The sequence below is a fragment of the Sipha flava genome, unplaced genomic scaffold (genome assembly GCF_003268045.1).
Source record: "Sipha flava isolate LNK unplaced genomic scaffold, YSA_version1 281_pilon_pilon, whole genome shotgun sequence".
Taxonomy (NCBI): domain Eukaryota; kingdom Metazoa; phylum Arthropoda; class Insecta; order Hemiptera; family Aphididae; genus Sipha; species Sipha flava.
In genome coordinates, this window is record NW_020272948.1 from 84,877 (window position 1) to 107,604 (window position 22,728).

The 22,728-nt window shown below is 27.6% G+C and overlaps 3 protein-coding genes and 1 non-coding gene across 5 annotated transcripts; 2 read left to right on the forward strand and 2 right to left on the reverse strand.

Moving 5' to 3' along the window:
- Positions 1-279: 279 nt before the first annotated feature.
- On the reverse strand, positions 280-2,975 carry LOC112685522 (the record flags this gene model as incomplete). Its single annotated transcript, XM_025557436.1, has 2 exons — positions 280-1,150; positions 2,766-2,975. Coding segments are annotated over 2 exons (498 nt in total), but the record flags the coding sequence as incomplete, so codon positions are not given.
- A 1,081-nt stretch (positions 2,976-4,056) lies between these two features.
- On the forward strand, positions 4,057-7,543 carry LOC112685534 (renin receptor). Its single transcript, XM_025557452.1, has 8 exons — positions 4,057-4,302; positions 4,438-4,571; positions 5,339-5,578; positions 5,643-5,768; positions 5,837-6,016; positions 6,300-6,374; positions 6,429-6,531; positions 7,261-7,543. Exons 1-8 carry the CDS (start codon positions 4,245-4,247, stop codon positions 7,338-7,340), a joined length of 996 nt encoding a protein of 331 aa, XP_025413237.1. The 5' UTR covers positions 4,057-4,244; the 3' UTR covers positions 7,341-7,543.
- Positions 7,544-9,644: 2,101 nt separating this feature from the next.
- LOC112685520 (KRAB-A domain-containing protein 2-like) lies at positions 9,645-12,841 on the reverse strand. 2 transcript variants are annotated; one of them, XR_003148811.1, is made up of 2 exons: positions 10,824-12,841; positions 9,645-10,528 (listed from the first exon to the last, which is right to left on the reverse strand). XR_003148811.1 is itself a non-coding variant. In XM_025557433.1 (2 exons), exons 1-2 carry the CDS (start codon positions 10,900-10,902, stop codon positions 10,203-10,205), a joined length of 405 nt encoding a protein of 134 aa, XP_025413218.1. In that variant the 5' UTR covers positions 10,903-11,655; the 3' UTR covers positions 9,645-10,202. The 2 variants fall into 2 exon arrangements, 1 of the variants encoding a protein (XP_025413218.1); XM_025557433.1 differs by having other exon boundaries at positions 10,824-11,655.
- A 3,026-nt stretch (positions 12,842-15,867) lies between these two features.
- Trnam-cau lies at positions 15,868-15,939 on the forward strand. The gene has a single exon. It is a non-coding gene; the product is annotated as a tRNA-Met (tRNA).
- The last annotated feature ends 6,789 nt before the right edge of the window (positions 15,940-22,728 follow it).

Consider the following 22,728-nt stretch of genomic DNA (forward strand, 5'->3'; position numbering starts at 1 on the left):
ATTACAATTAAAATTACTGGATAACAAAATAAGTATTACAAATCGAAAACAATTAATATAAAAACTAAATATGTAATACAAATGTATAATAAATATTTAATACACAAACTAATACTAATGTATAAAAAATGAATTTTTTGAATTGTAAGCAATTCCGAAAATATATTTTGCCTTTTTGACATATTTACATAATAATCATCAACACCATTATGTATATATTTATATTTATTTGTACAAATGATACACAACAATAAGAAGTTAGAAACATTGTAAGTGTAACTTTTTTTTTTTATTATTCGTGCATTGGTTATTTAAAAAAAATATTATAATTATCATTGAATCAAGTGATTTGTCGGTTATTGAGGCAATAGTTGGATCAATAACTTTTTATTTCTTATTTTAACTATTAGGAGTTAAGTATTGGTCCCCTACTGATCGATTTTCCGTATCATTTTTCATAAAATAAATATTTCACAGTGACTCAATATATTGATTTCAAATATATAAGAACAATATGAGCATACATTTTTCAATGTAAAATCCAAGTAACGATAAAAACGATGTTCCATGAAAATATACCCATTGCTATAAATAAATAAGATAGATAGGTGGGATATGTAGATGATCAAATTCAATTTTTTTTATATAATTAACGAGGATCAAACTTTTTTAAATATTGATGCTTATTGATGAATAATCGCATAAACGTTTTAATAACAAATTTAATTATATGTGTACAAACAAATAAATGATAAACAACACATCATGCAAAGCACATAATTACTGTTATAATTATAAGGTTTTGAAATCAACCTTTATATTGATTTTAAGCCATTATGAACGCGTACTTTTTGTTTTAGTTCTATCTTTGGTTGACATTTTTGTAATTTGAAATGTATTCAATCCACGGTCTCGATCCTTTAGAACGTATACTTTCTTCCATTAACATTCCTTTTAGGATATTGAGCTTCATCATAACATCGAAATTCTTTTTGAGGGCGTTGTGAACTAATTCCAAATGATCCGACACTTTGCTATACGCTGTGTCCAATATCGCCAATTCTGTGACGAGATATTGTGATGAATCTTCGTTGCTCTCAAATTTTGTATCATATAATCTACTGTTCACGATCGGTAAGTTCGTAGTCTTCTAAATAATCAAATTTTACAGTTTATGTACAATTTTCAAAATTAATTAAAAAAAAATTCCAAGTAAAAATAGTAAAAAATCTGACTTTCGGTCGTTTCTATAGTTAAATATATTAAATATCTATAATTGTTTAGCTAATGTAAATAAATAATATGAGCATTAATGATCTGATTCCGATTCTGATATATGGCTTAAAATATTGCTTAATGTAGATACTGGATTTGGTAGGGCCACAGTTATTAAAACTTTATATAAATTACATAATCTTATAAAATATTTTTTCGTGAAAGGGATAATCACAATTTGAGATAAATTTAAACGCTCTTCTCAGGTTCTTTATTGAATTAAATCGTTGAACAATGTGTTCCAAATTCAACAATTGTAAAATTTCTCAAAGAAAACATACCAGAATTACGTGAAACTTTCAATTCAAACAATACTTGTGGTCAAAATCGTAAAAGGATTAAGAAAAATCACCGAGTTGACGAAGAACTTGAGTAAATGGTTTTTATTAAAAATATAAATTTCTGGGCCGAAAATTTAACACAGAAAATGGATAATGAGCTAGTGTGTTACCACAGATGGTTAGTGAAATAGTTGAAATAATAGACACGATGTTAAATTTAAATGAGTGCATGGTGAACAATAATTGTTATTATTATTATTATTTAGTAAGTAACATTTTATGTATTTTACTTAATAGAATATTTAAATTTTACGGTATGCATGTTACACAATACACACTTTTGAAATAGGAAATGTGTGTGTTTATTTAAATTCGTTTTTATAGACAATCCTTAATGTTGGCAAATTAAACTAGTCCCATTGACATTAAACGAAATCCACTGTATTTCTACCTCTTAATACATTTCATCCTTGATTTCCGTCGAACAGATTCAAATTTAATTACTAAACATTTTTAAATCAAATTAGCTACTTTATAGGAAATATTTACTGCCACATCATAAGTCATTTTTACAGAAGCCATTGAATAATTGCATGGAAAAATTGTAAGCTATAATTATCATTTATATTCATAAAATACTTGTCAGAACGCATTTATTCAATTATCTCAGTGGCATATTTAAGGGTGGGTTATGGGGACTATCAATTAATATGTTTGTGTAGGTATTTACTATATATTTACAAGAATAAAATTACAAAAATTACAAGCAACTTAGAACTTATGATTTAGCAAGATTAACTGTTGATTGTTATTTTAAATAAATATTTTGTGTCTAAGATCTAAATATTTTTTTAGAAATTTTTAAAATGATATTAAGTAAATTTAAATAAAAATTACTACCTATATTAATTGTAATAAATATGTTTTAACTTCCACAGCACATTAATGATTTTTTAGGGAAGGGGTTAAAGAAATAATCCCTTTCTTGAATGGACTTTTTAATTCGCCCCTCCCTAAATATTTAAGTCAGATGCACCGCTGATATAAATGATTTGGCTATAGTTAATATTTAATATTGACATTTATTTCAAATGAAACAATACCTTATTTTTATTGTAAAAAAAAATAATAATTTTCGTTGACTTTAAAAAAAAAATCGATATCAACTAATAATGTTGTATTAAATTAATAATTGTTCTGGTCACTCACTGCAACAGGTACCGGTGTTTTAGACTGACGAAACGTTTCCTGCAATGTTTCTATTAACTCTTTCACGTTGATATCCTCCTTTAGATTTCTAAAAGGTGGCTGATTAACCGTAGTCGGCTTAAAATTCAAAGCATATCCGGTGGCAGAAGTGCTATAGATGTTTGAATAACCAAATACTGGCACTGCACTTATGTCCGCGAGAAAAAACGCGAGCAATTATCAATACTACGTACATCACTAAAGCGGAACACTTAACGGTCCCTGGACTTCCAGGAAAACTATACACACAAGTAGTATTGCTGTGTAAAAGTGGAACAAAGAAAATAATTTCTTTTTAAAACCAAAATATTACAATGATAACTCACGATTTTCCCATATTAATTTTCTCCGAGACCACAAAAAATCAGAAAAACAAAAATCAAAGTCACTTTGAAATCATTATAATACGTAAATTTACAGTCAAAATAACAACAAAATCAAACAAATGGTGTTGACGTTGCGTCGTTACATTTAATGGAAGTATTAATTGTATTGTTTGTTTATATAATAATTAGAGTTCGGAACTTATTGTAAACAAATTATAGGAAATAATATTTCCAATAATATTTAATAATATTTCCATAATATGCATGCACATATGCACTTAAAATAACCAAAATATACACAAAAATATGCAACTAAATGTTCTTATTATAGAATTTATTTTTTTTATGTTATTTTTTTTTATTTGATTTATTAAATTTTAAATGTAAACAATTTTTTTTTACTAGTTCATTTTTGACATCAATAACAATAAACTTTAAACTATAATGTTACTCTGTTTGATCGATTTCATTTTGTTTAGTCTTCTTCACCTACGATGAAATAAGATTTAGTATTAAAAAAAATGTAAAAAAAAAATTGCAGTTTACCAGCAAAATTGGACTGTAAAATTAGATATTTTCTGATATAATCAAGTTTAAATGTATGACTATTATTGATCAGCATATTTTTATAAATTGGCGTTAAATTCCTGGCAGTAAAAATTTTGATTCCGAACAGTTGGTGTATCATTATAAGATGCTTTCTTATCATTTTTATCTTTTATCAATGAGGAGAACTGACCCAAGCATAAACATATAATATTATATGTCTATTATATGTCTATGGACCCAAGCCCCTGTAAACCAGCCCCCTCAACACCCAACGTGATAAAAGTAATAATGCTTCTGTCTGGTCGGTCTTTTAACCGTTCCTCATAACGGTCACACTGCGGATTACAGATGGTTGTCACGCGTTATCAGCGTCTCTGTTATCTCGATCTCACAGCGCTCGGTCGAGCCAATGGCACTACTGTGAACACGGTGTGGTTGATAATCCGATCGTTTGAGCTATTCCATCCCCAGCAACTCCGATCGTCGTTAAATCGATATTTTTGCGTGCGAATATCGTTCCATCGCCCCAGTCCGGTACGCGTTTTGTCGCGCCGTCCGTATCGCTATGACGTCCTCGATGAACCGTCTGGTCCCGCTGCTGACATTGGCCGCCATCACTTTGGGTAAGTGACGATTCTCTTGTACGGACACGCCCTAATTGGACGACGAGTACTTAGACGGAGCACTCCCGACCCACATTTCTTGCCTTGCCCTATTTCTCGTTAATGTCTTACCATAGTATGTGTACATGTTTTCAGCCGGAGTCCAGGGCCATAATATGTTTGTCCTCAACTCTCCGGAATCAGTCGAAATCAGTCAGACCGTACCTTTACGTGCCACCGAGTTGGCTGATATCACCTCGTTGGTGTTAGGTTTTACTGTACCACAAGGAGTAAGTTGAATATAATGTTTATTTTACCTAAGACTGCTAAAACGTACCTAAATAATCATGTCGAGTCAATAATAATATGATTTATATAAGCATAGCCTGTGAAGTTTTAACCGTGACAACTTGTTTTCACTCAAAAGTACTTACTTGAATGTTTAACCTGTATCATATGCCTATATTCTCAATAGTTCAAACATAAATAAGTCATAGTAATTATTACTTCAATCAATATTGATACTTTGATAAATTAAAAATGTCATACAGTTTGTTTATTTTTTATGTTTCCCTTAAATTTCAACTTTCAAGAACCATTATGTTAACATAATTCACCTTCAACATAAATAAATTATTATTAAAATGTAATTACATTATTTAAACATTGTATTAATTTAATAATATTGATGAATCATCATGTTAATGATATTATCAATGAATTGCATTTTTATGAGTTAAATATTAATAGCTTATTGTAATTGGATAAAATCAAAATTATCAGTATCTTCTTTTATTGCCCTAGTATGCCAATGATTGTAGTATATAAAATAAAACTTAATGTAATTATATAAATAGATCCAATAAAATTTATTTTATTTATGGAAGTTACTTATTCAAAACTTACTCATATATTTATTTCCTATATTTCTATGCATTATATTAGTTTTGAAATATTTTTATCTCATAAATTGTTTTGTTATATACTAAAACTCTGTATTTTTATGCTACTAATTTAAATATATTATATGATAATTAGTTTTAAAATGTATTATTAGGTGGAGGCATGGAAAAAATTACTGATTAATACTCCATTTTCATTGCCTGAAGCTGTAGTTGTTCTTGAAATTCCTGGATTGAAGAATCCAAGTTTTGGATTGAACAAAATTAATCATCATAATTTAATTTTGGATGAATCATTAGAAGATGTATATGCCATTGTAAAACAAAGAATATTGCTCAGATTTAATGATAAAGAATCTAGCTTTATTCATGGATCTCTAAGCAATGAAGAATTTGTAAGATAAAATATTTAAATTACATATTACTTATTTCTTTCCTGTGTATAACATATATTTATAGCTTAAGGATCAAGTATTTCATCCAGAATTAAGTTCCAGTATTTTACCTGAAAATATGGAATTGTACAGTGAAAAGAATAAAATATTTTTTAATGAAATTTACCAATTAAATCAACTGGCCAATGGCGTAAGTAGAATTTATAGAAGTAAATCAATTCAAGACTTAAATTATTACTTATATACAAACCATTTTAGATCAAAGAATCAAAATTAAAAAACAATGTTCCTGATTATCATTGGTTTCAATTGCAAGGCATAAAATCATTGAATGCTGCCAATGAACCAAATTCAAAAGAAATAATAAATGGTGAAAAAGCTTTGAATCAAGCTATTTCAATGTTGATCCAATCTTACAAGGAACAATATAAAAACGAGGTATTTAAATAATAAACTAGTAGTTTTTAACTGGTGTAGCACAAACTAGATTTATTACTATTATTATTTCTATTAAATGACAAATAAATTTGTGATTGAAACATTAAAATTATTTTTATAGTTTTGTTTAAATATATTACACTTTTAATTAAAGACATATGTTTATGAAAATTGCTGTTCAATAAAACATATTTAAAATATAAGGTGTTTTTACATTACTACTAATAACCACTATAATAGGTAATTATTACTATTTCTAATTTTTCAATAAATTATTATTTAGGTGTTCATCATTGCTATAACAAATGATGCAAAACAATCGCATAGAAATAAACGTCAAGTTAACAGTGTAGAACAGGTAAAAAATAGTTTAAAATAAAACTGTGTTTGTTATTCACATAAATTATTTTAGAACCTTAATGTTGCTGAACCATTATCAAGTGATTATCCAGTTATATTCAATCTTCTATTGTGGTTTACTGTAATATTCGTCTTTTCACTTTTAGCCATATCATGTAAGTATTTTATGATAATTTTTGTTCAGAAAGTAGTAAAATTTTATTAGTTTTACTTTCAGCAATATTAAAAGTTAAAATGATAACAAAAGTTGTACTGTTATTCTGTACTCAACTACTTATTTTATACTCAAAATGTGTTAAAACCATAGAAATTGGTATAAAAGTTATAGCTTAGTCTTATTTTTTGTCTATAATGCAACAAGTTAATAATTTTGTTCATATTATATTGTAGTGAAGTATTAAAATATTGTAAAATATTTATGTAATCAAGAATTTCAAATAAAAACTGAATTAAATATTAAAATTTATTAAATACATATATTTTCATTGTATATAAATTAAAGATTTAGATGTAATAATTAAAAAAAAAAATTAATTCTAATTAGCATTTGACATTTAGTGGTATGATATGCTATTTTTATTTTTTATTCTGTTTTATTTGGGTAAACTTAAGAATTGTGAATATATTATTTCCTAGTTTTTTTTTTTTTAATTAAAAGTTATTGTTTAAAATACATTTAGAAACTGGGAATCTGGTACTTTTGAGATTGTTTTCCGAGTGGGATTCTATAGAACGAGCTTTTCTAAGTTATTTTCTATATTATTATTTCCTTAAATATAAAATATTTATATAATATAAAAATATACATTACATTTTATTTTTAAATAGTTTTTCTGTTCTATTAAAATTTATATTAGATACTCATACTAGTATTTTGTGTTTAGTGAGTATTGCTCAAATGGACCCGGGTCGTGACTCCATCATCTACCGTATGACTAGCAATCGTATGAAGAAAGAAAACTAAATGTTCACTGTTCAATAAGTAAGACTTGATGGACTAATCAAACTCAAAGACAGTTTTGAATGCATAAAAGAAAAAAAAACAAAAAGTAAAATTAAATTTGCATTAGATTCCATTCCAATTTGTACATAATGTGTTCATGTTGGGCACAAATATTGTTGATTTATAACTATTATTATACGATATGGTTTTTGTTTTATACATAATTTAGTGTTTTAGTAATTCTTCATTTTATTATTGTAATTTACAAAGTTATGATTTTGTTTGAAATTATCAATATTGAATTAAAATCTTAAAAATTTAAACATAATTTTTTATATTTTGAGACTGTTTTTGATATTGAGTTCACACTTTGACAACACTATTAAAACAAATTAGTGTTTGTTTTTAAAAAAATTAAGATTCTTCTTCCCTTGCTAGAAAATCAAATTTCAAATTGTATATTTTCACGCCCAGCACTAAGATGTATTGATTCACATCATTAATAATTTATACTCTGTAACAGGTAAAGTATTAATTGAATACAACAGTAGGTCATTGAAAATTGAAAGTATGTGTATCATCATTAGTTTTAAGTACTAATTGTACAACTAAATATTATTACATACATTTATACCTGTAACTATATTCAGGAATTTGTATGCATAATTTAATAATAATAAATATAATTTATAAGATCTCATTGAATCAGAAATTCATGGATTTCATAATAATAAGAATTTTTCGGAGATTGAATTCCATATATTTTAGACTTTATCAATGACAATTATTAATTATTGTGCTGTTAATATTTGAATATTATTATGATGGAAAATGTTTTTTTTTTTTTTTTTATATAAATCGTAGACATTTAAAGAATGATTGTAGGTGCACTAAGTTTCAGTTTAATTGTTATTTCAAAAGATTTATATTTCCATTATCCTTTTTAAACATTTTAATCGAGGCTTTAACTTTTTATGTATCAAAAACTGTCTAATAAATTTGCATTTATCAGTTAACGGCTGGAAATAACAAATTTGCTCTAAAAATTAGAATTGAAACATCAGTTCATAAATCGATAACAAAACCGATATTGTAACTGAAATTGTAGATTGAGCAGTTTTTTTGATCTAAAACTTTTGAGTATTTGAGCAAAACTTCTAAAGATGTTAATATAAAATATACCATCTACAAATTTATATTATATAGGTACTTGTGAAATTTATGAATTATGGTGTGATTCCGAGTACCATGAAAATTTATCTTGTTAGTATAGATAAAAATAATATTTAAATTGCAATAATAATAATAAATAATAATCACGTAATATTGTTATAATATTTTAATGAATGCACAATTAAGATTTAATTTAGATGTTTATATAAACCCAATATCTATTTAACACACAGCAGTTTTGATTAGCCAGTAAATATTTTCTTTATTTAAACACCATTCATTAGGAATGTGTACTCATAGTTATGATTGTTGGTATTAAGATATTAAATTAAATTCATACAAACCAGATATTTAAAAATATCAAAATATATTAGGCAACACTAAAAAACATAATAAAATTTAAAAATAAACTTTACGAATTTAAGTTTTAGTTTTTAAACATGAGCATATAAAATTTAAATAATTTTATATTTATTTTAGAGATAAAATCATTGTAGTTTGAAATACTTTAAAAAAAAAAACAGGAATTTGGCACATTCACAAGTTGTACTTTTCTAATTAATGTTCTACAAATAAAATCATTATGCACAGAAGTTTTAATGTAATTTTATATGTATTTTTTAAATCGTGTTGATTGTAAACATAACAAATACAATTTGATACCGGTATAATATGCCATTATCAATATATATGGAATTATCATTTAATGAAAAAAAAAAAATGTTAGTTAAATATTATAAAAAAATGAAATTAATAAATTATAAATCAACAACAAGATACATAATGTAAGCGGAACACGCACAAGTTGTAAAAACAACTAGTTGACGGAAAAACCAACAAAGAAGCGATTTAGTTGTATATATGTGACCGTAAATGCCCGATCACTAGGTAAACCTAGGTTTTACTGGATAATGCTAGGTTTTACTGTTTGTACTCAGTAAATCCTGAAATTCTAAATTTTATTAGGGCTTTTACTAAACACATCCTAGAATATACAAATTGACTTAGTAAAAGCTGATCAATACACGACACATAACATTTAAGCTGCGTAAAAATTATAATTATATATTATTAAAACAAACTACCGACAGATATTTAAATTCTTTATACAAAATAAAAATAATTTAAAAACAGAATCATTATTTATTCCTCATAAAAATTAAGTAAAATTCAGTAAAATTGATGGGTAGTTAGAAATAATTATTTAAAATTTTTATTTATTTGCACATGTTGTACTATTATGACACCTTCTATTACATAATACATTTGATTGGCGGCAATTGCATTTTTTAGTTGTACATTTTTTCTGGCAATCACACCTCAAAAATCCTTGCCCACCTGATAGTGAAAGTTGAGCAACAGCTTGGCGTATGCTTGTTGTATTTGGAACATCGGATATTGAAATAAATTTTTCTTCGCATAAAGTAAATTGATTTCTAGTGAATAATTGATTCAATGTCCCAGCTTTAGATCCTAATTGATAAAATTCTTCGTCAATAATTTCAACAATTACAGCCAATAATGTGCGAGAATCGATTTCACATCGGTCGAAATCTGGAATTTTCACTCGCACTGTTTGACCAATTAATGCAGCAGGAAAATTTTTATTAGTTATTGTTTTCATTTTTTTTGCTTGTTTTTCCAGAAATTGTAGTGACTCTTCTTGTTGTCGTTTAATTTTAGTAGAACGTTCGAGTAATATTTTTTCATTTACTTTTTCATTTTTATCTTTCTTCGATAAAATTGTTTTTCATCGTTGTCTATTTTTGTTTTTATATCTACCCCTTTATTTTTGTAGATCTCAATATCGATTTTTTTCCCTTGGTTATGATCAATGTCTATGTCCTCATTGATTTTTTCAGTAGTATTCGTCTCCTCATTCTCATTATAAATTGTAATTTTAGAGTCTTCAAGGACAGATATAAGGTCATCTTCATTAATGAATTCTGTTATCACATTTTTCGGTATGCTCGAAGTAGCAAGTCCCATTTTCATTGTACACCCAAACATTGCCTCATAGGGTGATCGTTTTATACCTAATTCCAAAAATAGTTATAATTTATAGCTATCATATTATATTATACTTTATTTTAAAATTTATATTACAATTGTAGGATTATTTTAATACAAATAATAATTATTCAATGTTATATTATACATGGGTGTACCACGAAAATCTGTGTTTGTTCGGTTGTATATTTTTAAGTTTATTTTTGTTTTTATAATAATTACTAAGTACTACTTTACCTAAAAATGTATGATATGATTAAATTGATAAAAATATCTTTTAAATATACAACAGAAAAAAATTTAATAATAATTATAACTAACCTGAATGAAATGCTGAATTTTTCATTGCTTGAACAAATCGTAAAAATTCAGACCATTTTGCATTGTCATTAGTTTCCATCCAAGTTGCTATTATACTTTCGATGTCTTGATTAGCTCGTTCAACCGATTCTTGAGATTGGCTGTGACAAGCTTTGCCATGAACTATTTTAACTTGAGGTCACATTTCACATATACTGGTAACAATTTTATTTACAAATTCTCGCCCGTTATCAGAGTGTAGTATACTAGGAGCTCCAAAGAGAGTGAATATGTCTAGAAGTTGATATGCAATTTCTTCTGCACGTTTACACTGTAAAGGTCGTATAATCACAAATTTTGTCAGGTGATCTTGATACACCATAATGTATTTAAAACCAATATCTGGGTTTGATTGGATATCAATTAAATCAATTTGATATTGAGGAGAATTCATTTCATTGTGCAATATCGGTTTAACAACGAGTTCTTTTTTTGGTATACTATTCTTTTTCTGGCATGTTTCACACATTTTCAAGTACACATTTATAGCTTCCACATTAATATTTTTTAATTTTTTTTTTAGCATATGATTTATCCGATCCCTACCACCATGTCCTGTTTCAATATGAGCTGCGTGTATAATATCAAAAAGTTCGTCATTACATACGTAGTATCGAATATCTTCATATCCACTTTCCACTGGAAAAATAAGTTTGTCTTTATTCCCAATACAAAGAACATCAAAACGTTTTAATCTCCGATAGTGAATTGATTTTTTGTTAGCGATTGTTTTTACGTTCTTCACTTCTTGTAAATACGTATTGTACATTTCACGTGTTAAATAAAAAGTATTACTAGAATCTTTTTTTTTAATTATTGGATTTAAAACGTCATAAAACCTTTCTATATTAGCCATATTTAAGTCAAATTAACAATGAAAATAAATATAATTAAAAATTACATTAATTAAACACAATTCAATATAAATATTACGCGCACAAGGCATAACACATATTACACTGTTCTACAAAATTTTACGCAGCTTAAATGTTATGTGTCGTGTATTGAGCAGCTTTTACTAAGTCAATTTGTATATCCTAAGATGTACACAACGTGTTTAGTAAAAGCCCTAATAAAATTTAGAATTTCAGCATTTACTGAGTACAAACAGTAAAACCTAGCATTAACTAGTAAAACCAAGGTTTACCTAGTGATCGGTAATTTACTGTAACATATATAAGGGATCCGGATAAATGCAGACGTATCCAGTTATCCAGTATAGAAACTCTACCTGTCATGACCATCGTTGTTTTACTATTAAATCGTTTTTGTTGATTTATTTAAAATTTTAACCATCAAATTGTCTCCAGTATTCTTTATTCTATATTGAATACAATTTAAGACTTTAACACATTGTTGCGTTGTTACACACTGGCCACGTTACACCGATTTAATCTAGTTCTGGTGTATGATATTTTCTATTCCTTATAAACTACAGGCGACATCAAAATAAAAATCGTGAATAGTGATGAATACTTTAAACACTCGAACATGTGAACAAATATTGTTCACATACATTTAAAATATAAAAACATTTATAATTGCAGTGGCGCCCACGTAGGGTACCAAGTGGTGCAATTGCACTGGTATCGCGTGGAGCCTACGTACATTTGAGGGCCCCAATCTGGTTTCTGGAGCAAACACTTTAAATTCATAACTACCTATTCATCTGGATCTATAGATTGTTGAATAAAACGTAAAGATTTGAAAGTGCCAAATATACAAACAAATATAAATATATAATAATTAATATGGGTAGCTATAATAATGTTGATTGTGTTTGTAGTATGTGTCAGGGTTCAGGAAGCCACCCTAAGATGTATATGCTACATAGGCGGATATTTGGTTGTAATTTTGAGGGGGAGGGCTATAATAATTCAATGTAAAATAATCCGTAGGGCTTCGTCCCCACACCCCCTTCCCATGCACAAGTAAAACTTATTACTATTAAAAATTTAGATATGTTTAAATTTTATTAAAAAAACACTAAATAACGTATATTTAAAAATAATTAATATTTTATTTTAAAGACAAATATCTATTTGTATCAGCAGATATTAAAAATATTATCGCTTTTTATATTTTTCGATATTTTTTCATTGCACTAAAACTTCTTTCGCAAGTAGCCGAACTAATTGGTATTGTTAATGCTATTGTAAATAGATTTTTATTAAATGTCTGTAAATTATTAATATTACTTATTGTACTATTGTATAGATTTTAATTATTCAAATAAAGCCAAATTAAAAAAAAAAAAACTACGGTTTTTTAAACGCTTTTAAATACTTAATATGACATTTTTTTTGTGTATAATATGACATTTGAGTTATAACTTAGCATTTTTTTTTTATAGTTATCGTTATTGATATCGATCAAGCTAAAATTAAATTAGCATAGCAAAATGCCTAAGTCTACGGGGTCGGAGATAAAATCGATTTCCAAGTAGGCAATTGTTTTAGAATTTTAAGCTGGGTTCGGGCTGATACAGTGGTAACATCGCCTCCATGGGACGGACTTGGCTACTCGACACGGAAAATTTATGTAATTGAGAAGCGGGTGGGATGACAAACATTCTTAGGATAGCGACGATAGTTGCTCCTCAAGCAGTACTCCACATTTCAAAGACCTTTGATCGAAAACAATGTTTAGACTTTTCAAAAAACGAAAACTTCAGCCGGGTAGAGTTTGAGGGTGTATAAATCGACGGACTACCGAATTGCATTAACATATACCTGAAATTGCGACAAGTAAATAAAATGTTATTGATTAGATATATTATAATTTTTTTTAACAACATTATATTGAACTATGTTCAAAGTTTATATTATCATTTTGACACAGATTTCTTATTAAAATGTTGCAGGTTAAGGGTAAGGTTTCATTTTCAAAATATGTTATGTTCTTTTCAGTATTTGTATTTTTTGTTTAGTATATTTTTTGATATTGATTCATTTTTCTTCTTTTAGTTCAATTATTTCTAATTATTATTAACCAAGTAAATGTGTAGCTATATATACTATGTATATATACATAACTATATTTATCTTCCTAATAAAAAAAAAAAGAAATATAAATTTAAAACATATACCTACGATAGAAGTATAAACTGTCATACAGAACAAATAAACTAATTATTTACATTTTACTTTTGTTAATACTAAATTATATTTAATTTTCAATAAAACAAATTAATTTTTTTATGTGTAAATACCTACTGTACTAGTACTGTTATTTATTTTTTTTTAAATTTTTAATAAAAAAATGATTTAAATTTATATTTTCTATATAAATTAATTTTGGATACTTGAGTTATCCATGTATTTAAAAAAATGCTAGATTTAATTGGGTACTTTTCATAGTTTTAAATTTATAATTTGGTTAGTTATTATTTTATATATTTTTTTCATTTGTATAGCTTTTATCACCTAATTTAAAATCCTATAAAATAATATCATGTATACAGATTTTTTAAACCCTATCTATGTCATATACTCATAAATAGTCATATCATAATTTAATAAAATACAATTTTTTCATAATTTCACTTAAACACTGAAAAAATAACATAGTAAAATATACTTTTTTTTAGTTGATGTTGAAAGTAACAATTTTTTATAAATAAATAGATATATTATTTACTTGTTTAACAACATTAACCATTAAAATACACAATTTGTATTTTGTTTAAATTATTTCTATATTTTCATTTACAATCATTTTTTTTAATTTTTTTTTTTTTTTTAAGTATTTTTATTCTCACTTAACCAGACAAGTACGGGTATTTTGTTTTTTGAGCTTTTATTATTATGTTATTAAATATACAAGTATACAGGTATACGAGCTTTTTCCAATATATTAAGCATTTGTCTACAACAAGTGCTGCACTTTCATGAAAATTTAATTTTACAATTCGTAAATTATAAAAGACAACACTCAAACAATTTCGTTGAGATGGCAATTTACTACCAGTTATTTGGTAGTCCATTATTCTCACAAGAAAAACTAGATTTCGTGACATATTAAATTACAATTAATTACTTTTGATGATAACTTAAACTTTATATTAAACGACGAACGACATAGAATATACGATAGTGAATCGAATACGATTAGTTGGATTTTAATAGTGCGTTACGCATTAAAATATAAAGATGATATCACAAATGTTTCAATAAATATGTGTTCCATCGAAAAATATAAGATAAGATAGGTTCCCAAGATAATATTAAATTAAATTCTAATAATAATTTATTTCACAGTCGTTGACAAATTTTTTGGGAAAAAATCACATGAAATTCAAGTAACTATAGTCAAAACCTATATAAAAGATGTTTTTATGACATTTGTACCCAAAACTTTTTTTTTAGATTATTTAATTCTGTATAATTTTTATACAAAATATTTTATCATATACCCAACCGTACGTTATATATATTTAAAAAACCGAAAAAATCCAATTTCGAAAAATATATAGAATATTCTGATATTTTTTAATTTTTCTTCAAAAATAATGGACTTAGGAGAATTTGCATTGAATGATTTTTTATAGACATTAATAAAATATATAATTAAGCTCTTTGAATGTTCACGCTAAATCCTATACATTCTGAATTAATTTAAAAAAACAAGAAAACTACCCTCTTTTGCCATATTTCAACCCTAATGCGGCATCAGACGGGGTTGAGTGAGACCTTCCAAATTTTACCTATAATATGTACATATATGACTTAACAAATTAGAGGGGTACTGTATTTTAACTTTTTGAAGTAAAATATTCCACCTATATAAATCCTTATTTATAAGGACCACCCTAATGTGTATACTTATTTTAAAAACTACAATTGTATTGATTTAAATTATTATAATGTACAGCGAAATTTGAGATATTGTTTCATTTCGTTCGCAGAGTTATGAACAACAAAACAAACATCTAGTACAAAATATTAATAAGAAAATAATATTCCGATAATGTAGAATTCATAACTGTTTAAATATGTTGTCATGTAGCAGAGTGGCGCAGTGGAAGCGTGCTGGGCCCATAACCCAGAGGTCCGTGGATCGAAACCACGCTCTGCTAAACAATTTTTTTGCCTATTTTTGACTAAAAAGTTATAGTATACCAATTTATATTCAAATAAAATATTATGGAAACATTTTCTTTTTATGGGCTTGTTACAAAAGCTAAAATGTCTTAATATCAAAATATAGTAAAATATGAACAATTCTTATAGTATGTGAATAGGTGCAATAAGATTTTTAGCACCCTTGAGTTCAAATTTAGCACTCCTGTTTTTTTTTTCAGATCTGTATTATCTATAGTAATTACAGTTAAATTCGTTTTCATTTTATTTTCAGCAATTTCAGCATCGCCAATATTTGGGCTCTAGTTGCGCCCGTGAGTATGTTGCCAGTGGTGGCTAGTCAGGGAGGCAAAGGAGTGATCGCTAGTGTCATATTAATTAATCGTATACAAAATGTAATTTTAAATTATAATGGTAAAACACAAATCATTTACTATTAGAATATCCGAATTTGGATGAATTGAGCACAATTAACCAATAATATTTATTAATTAAAATGTAATAATAATAAGTCCAGTTGACCCACCCTCCCCGGTCCCCTCGACACCCAGTCCACCCCTGTATGTGGCCGTATTGCAAATCTTGATAAGTTTTGTTCCATTGTATTGAGGGCGTAAAAAAATGTGTAAACAGTACGTAAAGTTTCGTAAAAATATATTTGGTAAGGAATAACTACCGTTTGACGACCATCACAATGAACTCCTAATCGAATGTCAGTCGACAGATTTGAAATACAACAAATTGGCTTTTCCAAAGAAATCGTCGGACAAATTAAACTTAAGGTATGATTTATAGTGTATCTTTCTTTTTTTAGTTATATTTTAACTAAAATAAATAATGGAAATAATTATTCAGCTTGTGAATAAAAAATAAAAATTACAGCGAATAATTCAATTTGTGAATAAATTAATTAAATAAATAGTGAATAATATTCAATTTTCGCATAACACAATTATAATAATCATATAATATTCATAACAAAGCAAATAATTATAATAACAATAATTTATATAATATTAATCATAATCATGACAAAAATAATAATAGTTAATTCTATATTAAATAAAATTTCAGCATTTATAATATGGCTACATCAAGTTGTTAATTTAAGTTATGTTAGGTACGTTTTCCCTGCTGCGTTTAACGCAGCGCGTCGGTAAACGACGCAGTGCGTTCGGCCGCACTCCTAATTCGGACTAGTGCTGCGTTCAGACTTCCTGCATCTGCATAACATAAAAGCACTTTTTTAGACTAAATCAAAAAATTATATATAAATTATTCAGAATATTTGTTCCAAATATATAACTGATTATTTCCACTGATTTAATTAAAATGTAATTTATGTTGGTTAATATCAATTTAAGATATTTAAAAATTATCACATTGGTCATGAATAACAGAAAAACCAAAAACTTACGGCCACTATTAATTATTTATACTAAGTTTAATTTAATTTTTATACTTGTATTATTTATTATTGGTTATTTCCCCCCACCAAGACACAGCTAAATATAATTTTAATACAAATAACACTTACAGATATAGATTATAAATATAAAAACACTATATTAATTTTAATAAAACGTAGGAATGCATTAAATTGTATAAATAATATTAATCAGAAAACTGAAAACATGGTACATTAATCATTAGTACATGATATATAATATGATATTATTTTAGTTGGTATTTTTTATGTTTGCCACGGTACTGCTCTTTCGTTAGCAAAGTAATCCTTAAAAGTGTCTCTTACTACAAGTCCTTCTGAACTCAAAAAATCTTTTTCATGTTCCAAAGGGGCCATGTTGCCTTGAGGAATAGGTTGTTGAAAAACTTACGTGTGTACTAGATGAAGGTTGCAAGCATTATAATAGAATTTCAGTAAACGCAATTTGATCGAAAAAATAAAAATTACTGCGTCAAGATGCATACAGAGAAAACGAGTGTATGTTGCGTCTAGACGCTGCATTTAGACGTCTCTTAATCTGCGTTTGGACGCTGCAGGGAACGTACAACGTACCTTAAAGGCTCGAACACACAGAACGCGGTCTGTCGCGGCGGTCAGCGATATGATGACGGCACGCAGTCAGCGATAATTTGTGAGTGGTCTGCTACAACAGTCATAATCTAGTAGTCTAGTAATCTAATACACAGTTGCTTATATCTGTCCACTTGATTTCATTTTTTAATAATCGCCATTTTACAATAATGTCAAGTTCTGACGAGGAACAACTTCTTTTATTACTCGCCCTTAAAAATAAAAGGAAAAACTTGATTCATAAAGATTATAAATATATAAGTTTATTCTATTATTATTATATTTTACAATATGTTATTATTTCTAGTTTCTACTATAAAGTACATACTTACCGGTTACACCCAGTTCTTCGGATATTTTATTCCAAGCTTCGGCATTTTTTACTAAATTTTTATGTTTCTCATGAGATGTGTCGAATAAGTACACATACTTTCTTATTTGCTCGATGAGCATTTCAGTTTCTCCAGCCATTTTAAAAATATAATATAATTACTTTATAACAGAAAATAAAAACCAATAAATAACAACAGATCGACAGCTGCCCACGCGGATTTTGTAATTTTGTACAACGGTATCGCCTATCGTAGCGATCTAAATTGTACCGCCACTACAGAACGCCCTCTGTGTGACCGGGATATTGTGATATTACGATTACATCTTTACCGCCTTTCCGCTGCGGGAAAATATCGACAGACCGCGTTCTGTGTGCCCGAGCTTTTAGACTTTATTTTAAATTAAATACAAAAATATAGCAGTACAACCCTACGAGCAAGTAAATAACATGTTGATATCGAGTGCTTTACCAGTTGATTAGTCCCTCATGGATAAAAATTTTATTTATAATTTTTGGTTTCGACATTTTCGAAAGCAGATAATATAACAATAAAAAATACATACTAGTTTCAATTTTTAATAAAGTTAGAATTTTAAATTATCTACAAATCCGTTTGATATAAAAACGACTATGAAGAATAATGAATGACGAATAATTTTAAAAATTAAAATGATGAATAAAAATAATCTAGGATAATCAAATGAAAAATAAATTAATATAGAATACATTTTTGGTCAAATAATCAATCGAATAATTTTTATTCGACTAATGCCTAACTCTGCATGTAGGTGGTACAATTTATAGTTTATATTATACCTACTCGTATTTATTTTCATACATTATAACTGAGATAAAAATATTGAAGTTCACCGCCTCCTTGGAAAATTTCTGTGAGCGGCTATGCAATTTTCCTGTATTTTAATGCATTATTAGTGCCATCATTAGGCGATAGGCAACTTAAATCAAGAAGATATTTAGGTATAAGGAAATTGAACTGATTTTGCCTAAAGTCTCGTAAAAGCCTGCTACGACACTGTGCATTATATTAGACGTTATATTTAATCAATGCAATATTATACCGTTTTTCAAGAGTACAGAACATTTTTTATCGGTATGCAACCGCAATAACTCGAATGTTTTGAGTTTGTAGCTTCCAGCCTGTAATTAGTGAGTTGTAATACTGTAATGGGGATCATATACATACAGGTGCGTACTGGGTCCATTTTCCCTACCGGGAAATTGGATATAATTAGGGCCCACTTAATATAAATACCAATAGAAATGAGTTTCATGTATACCTATCTATAAAAATAGCCAGGTTGTCTACCCATTTCTTAACACATAGCTATAAAATAACCATAAACCTAAATAATAAACCAAATCTACATTTTGATTTAAGTTCTATAAAAATAAATATATAAATATATAAATATATACACAACAATATTAAAATAATTATTTTTATTTAAGTGATCTTGAATAAATTGTAAATTAAATATTAAAAAATAATTTTAAAACGTCGTATTTATTATATAATATGAATAGTATGCTCTTAAAAATAGTTCTATACAAGTTTTAAATGAAAATCAATTAAAATCCTTTGTGTTAAATGTTGACGACCATTGGAATGTAAATTTTTGCGTATGTAAAAGCCCTAATAATAAACTTTAAAGTCTTAATTTTAATAAAAATTATAATACTCAAAATAACTTAGGTATATCAATAACGATGACACAAGATCAATTTATTTGTTTTCGGGAAGGTTATTATGGTGTTATGGTGTTATTATGGTGACGGTACATAATTGTTATTTTAAGAGAGAATGGAAATGTTTAACGAGATCAGAAAAATATTTCAAAACTACTATTTCAATATATATCTTACTGTTTTTGTGTATTATTATAGGCGTTGAAAACGTTTGCAGAGCATTCAATCTTTCACGAAATTCTTGAAAAATTCTAAAACCTTCTCCCATACTTATAGGATCCTCCGCTGTTGAATTATTTACATCCTAAAAGATAATTTCATCAGTTATTTAAATTTCTTGTTATACTCGTAAGTGCTATACAAACGTAGAAATAAACACAAAGGTAAACTATAATCGAAATTAAAACGGTCGAAGCATTAGAATGTCACATTTATCCGTCCAGCGAGCGGTAAGATGGAAATCCCATAGTGACTGATGGTTAAGGAAAGCCTAAAAAGTCCAGGGAGAGGGAAAGTGGAAATCTCTATAACACCGAGTAGTAAAATGGAATTTCCAAGAGCACTGGCTGCGTATTCCCAGCACAACCAGAAACTTAAATGTATACCACGGTCCGTACAAAACATAAGCTTTCAGTTAAATCTTATACACATATTACAACCTCCTTGCACGACGCATAAACATTTAAACATATGTCGTTTTTATTGTTCCCACACAAGTACGTTGGACGTTACGGATAAATTTGTTTTGCACGATTTATATAATAATTCGAATTATAAAATGAGTGTCAAGTGTCACGTCACAGTTCAAATTATCCCATTTCGTGTTAACCGGAGCACCCGATAACGGAGTCGGCGTGTGATGTTCAAGAATTTTTAATCGGCGCGTTTCGCGGTACAATTATCACCGGTCCGCGGACGCCATTACTGCCGGGACTTTTTTCGCCGACACTTTTTCTGCGAACGTTCGGCTCGTCGTTTTTCCTATGCCACCGGCCGTGTGTTTTAGTGGTTGCGACATAGCACGGTGGATTCGCCATCTCCGGGGACAACTTCGTGTGTCTGACGACTGTTCGAATCGTAACTGATCCGTGTCCGCGAAATTTTCTTGCGGTTATCGTCGTCCGCGGAGAAGCCAGTAATTGTAAATCGAGACTGATGCCGCTGATTAACCGATTCTTCTGTCGGTTGTGGCGTTCGTCGCACGTGTGAACACGGTCGCGTGGGCATAACCACTCGAACGCCAGACCGTCCAAGGTATCTCCCGTTATATTTGTTAAAAATATTATATTTATTTTTATACGACTTGTCTTGTTATATTATTACAACGCGTTTGGAGCATATGTGATTTTATTGTTATTTTTAGATTTATCATATTTATTATTACTTTTTTTATTAACATTACTGTGGTGCTTTTTGCCCGTTTATTTCGGCATTTGTTATAATTTCATTAATTATCCTCGTTAAGTGTTCTTTTTTATTGCAAATGACGCGAGTACGTCACACAATCAAACCAGTGATGGCTTGACTGCGAAACGCGCAAATAAGCATAAATATGAAAGATGACAATCAGTACAGTAGTTGTAGTGAACCATTACCATTACTTCACCATACATGGTTAAAATGGCAAATGCTGTTTCACTAAATCTTTGTCTGAAAAATCAAAAGAAAGATATATAATGGCTTATGAAAAACTTTTAAAATTGAGAAAAATTAATAAAACCAAATCGTTGTCGGAAAAATATTTTTCTTACAAATTTTAACAAATTATCTACAAAAATTAAATTGTCAACTCCATAGTCTATTTATTCAATGCTTAAAGCATGAAAAATATGAAACATAATATTAACGTTGGTGCTTATTTAAAATTACAAGTTTTTTTAAAAAGAAAATTGAGTCGATTAAAAGTAAAAAATCCAAAGTTTTGACTTCAACCGATATAAAAAATTCATTGACGAAGCTCCTGTTCAATATTTAATAAAATGGTAGGAGAGATAAAAATGGTTTTTATTTATTGGCTATTTATTCTCCGTTTATTTATTACGGTATATGTAATATTCATTAGTGAAATATATATTACACATTAAACTTCTTTACTCAAAAACAAATTGTTCACGATAATTTACTATTAAAGGTGGGTTATATGATATTTTAAGAAATGCATGGATTTATGACTCATAAATGTAACGTCAGATAAATTTTTTTTTAGTTATAAAAACGGTTAATGCATGAAGCAGGTTATTGAAAAAAATAAAATTGGAAATATGCCTAAAGAAATTGCAATATATTTAAATTTACTGTAATCCTGAGCTGATACAGGTAAATTTTTCAGCCAAACTTCAGCAACCTGCTGGTGATGTTATAACTAGTGATAGGAATAATTAAATAGAATAATTGAATGATTCGATTATTTGAAATAATCGAATCATTAAATTATATTATTTTTCTATTATCAAAATAATCGAATGATTTTAATAATCGAAATAATAGTAACAGGCATATTTACCAAAAGCAAATCAATTAAATTATTCAAAAAATTGCATGTTTTACTAATTTCCCATTGGGTATTAAATTAAGAAGTTGACTGTCCATCTGTATTGTATTGTAATTGTTAAAAATAATAAAATTACTGAATTTAACTGAAACTGCAGGTACCTATTTGGTAAGGAGCCCAGGTCTTATTATTTTTGAGAGGGCCTACCGTGATTT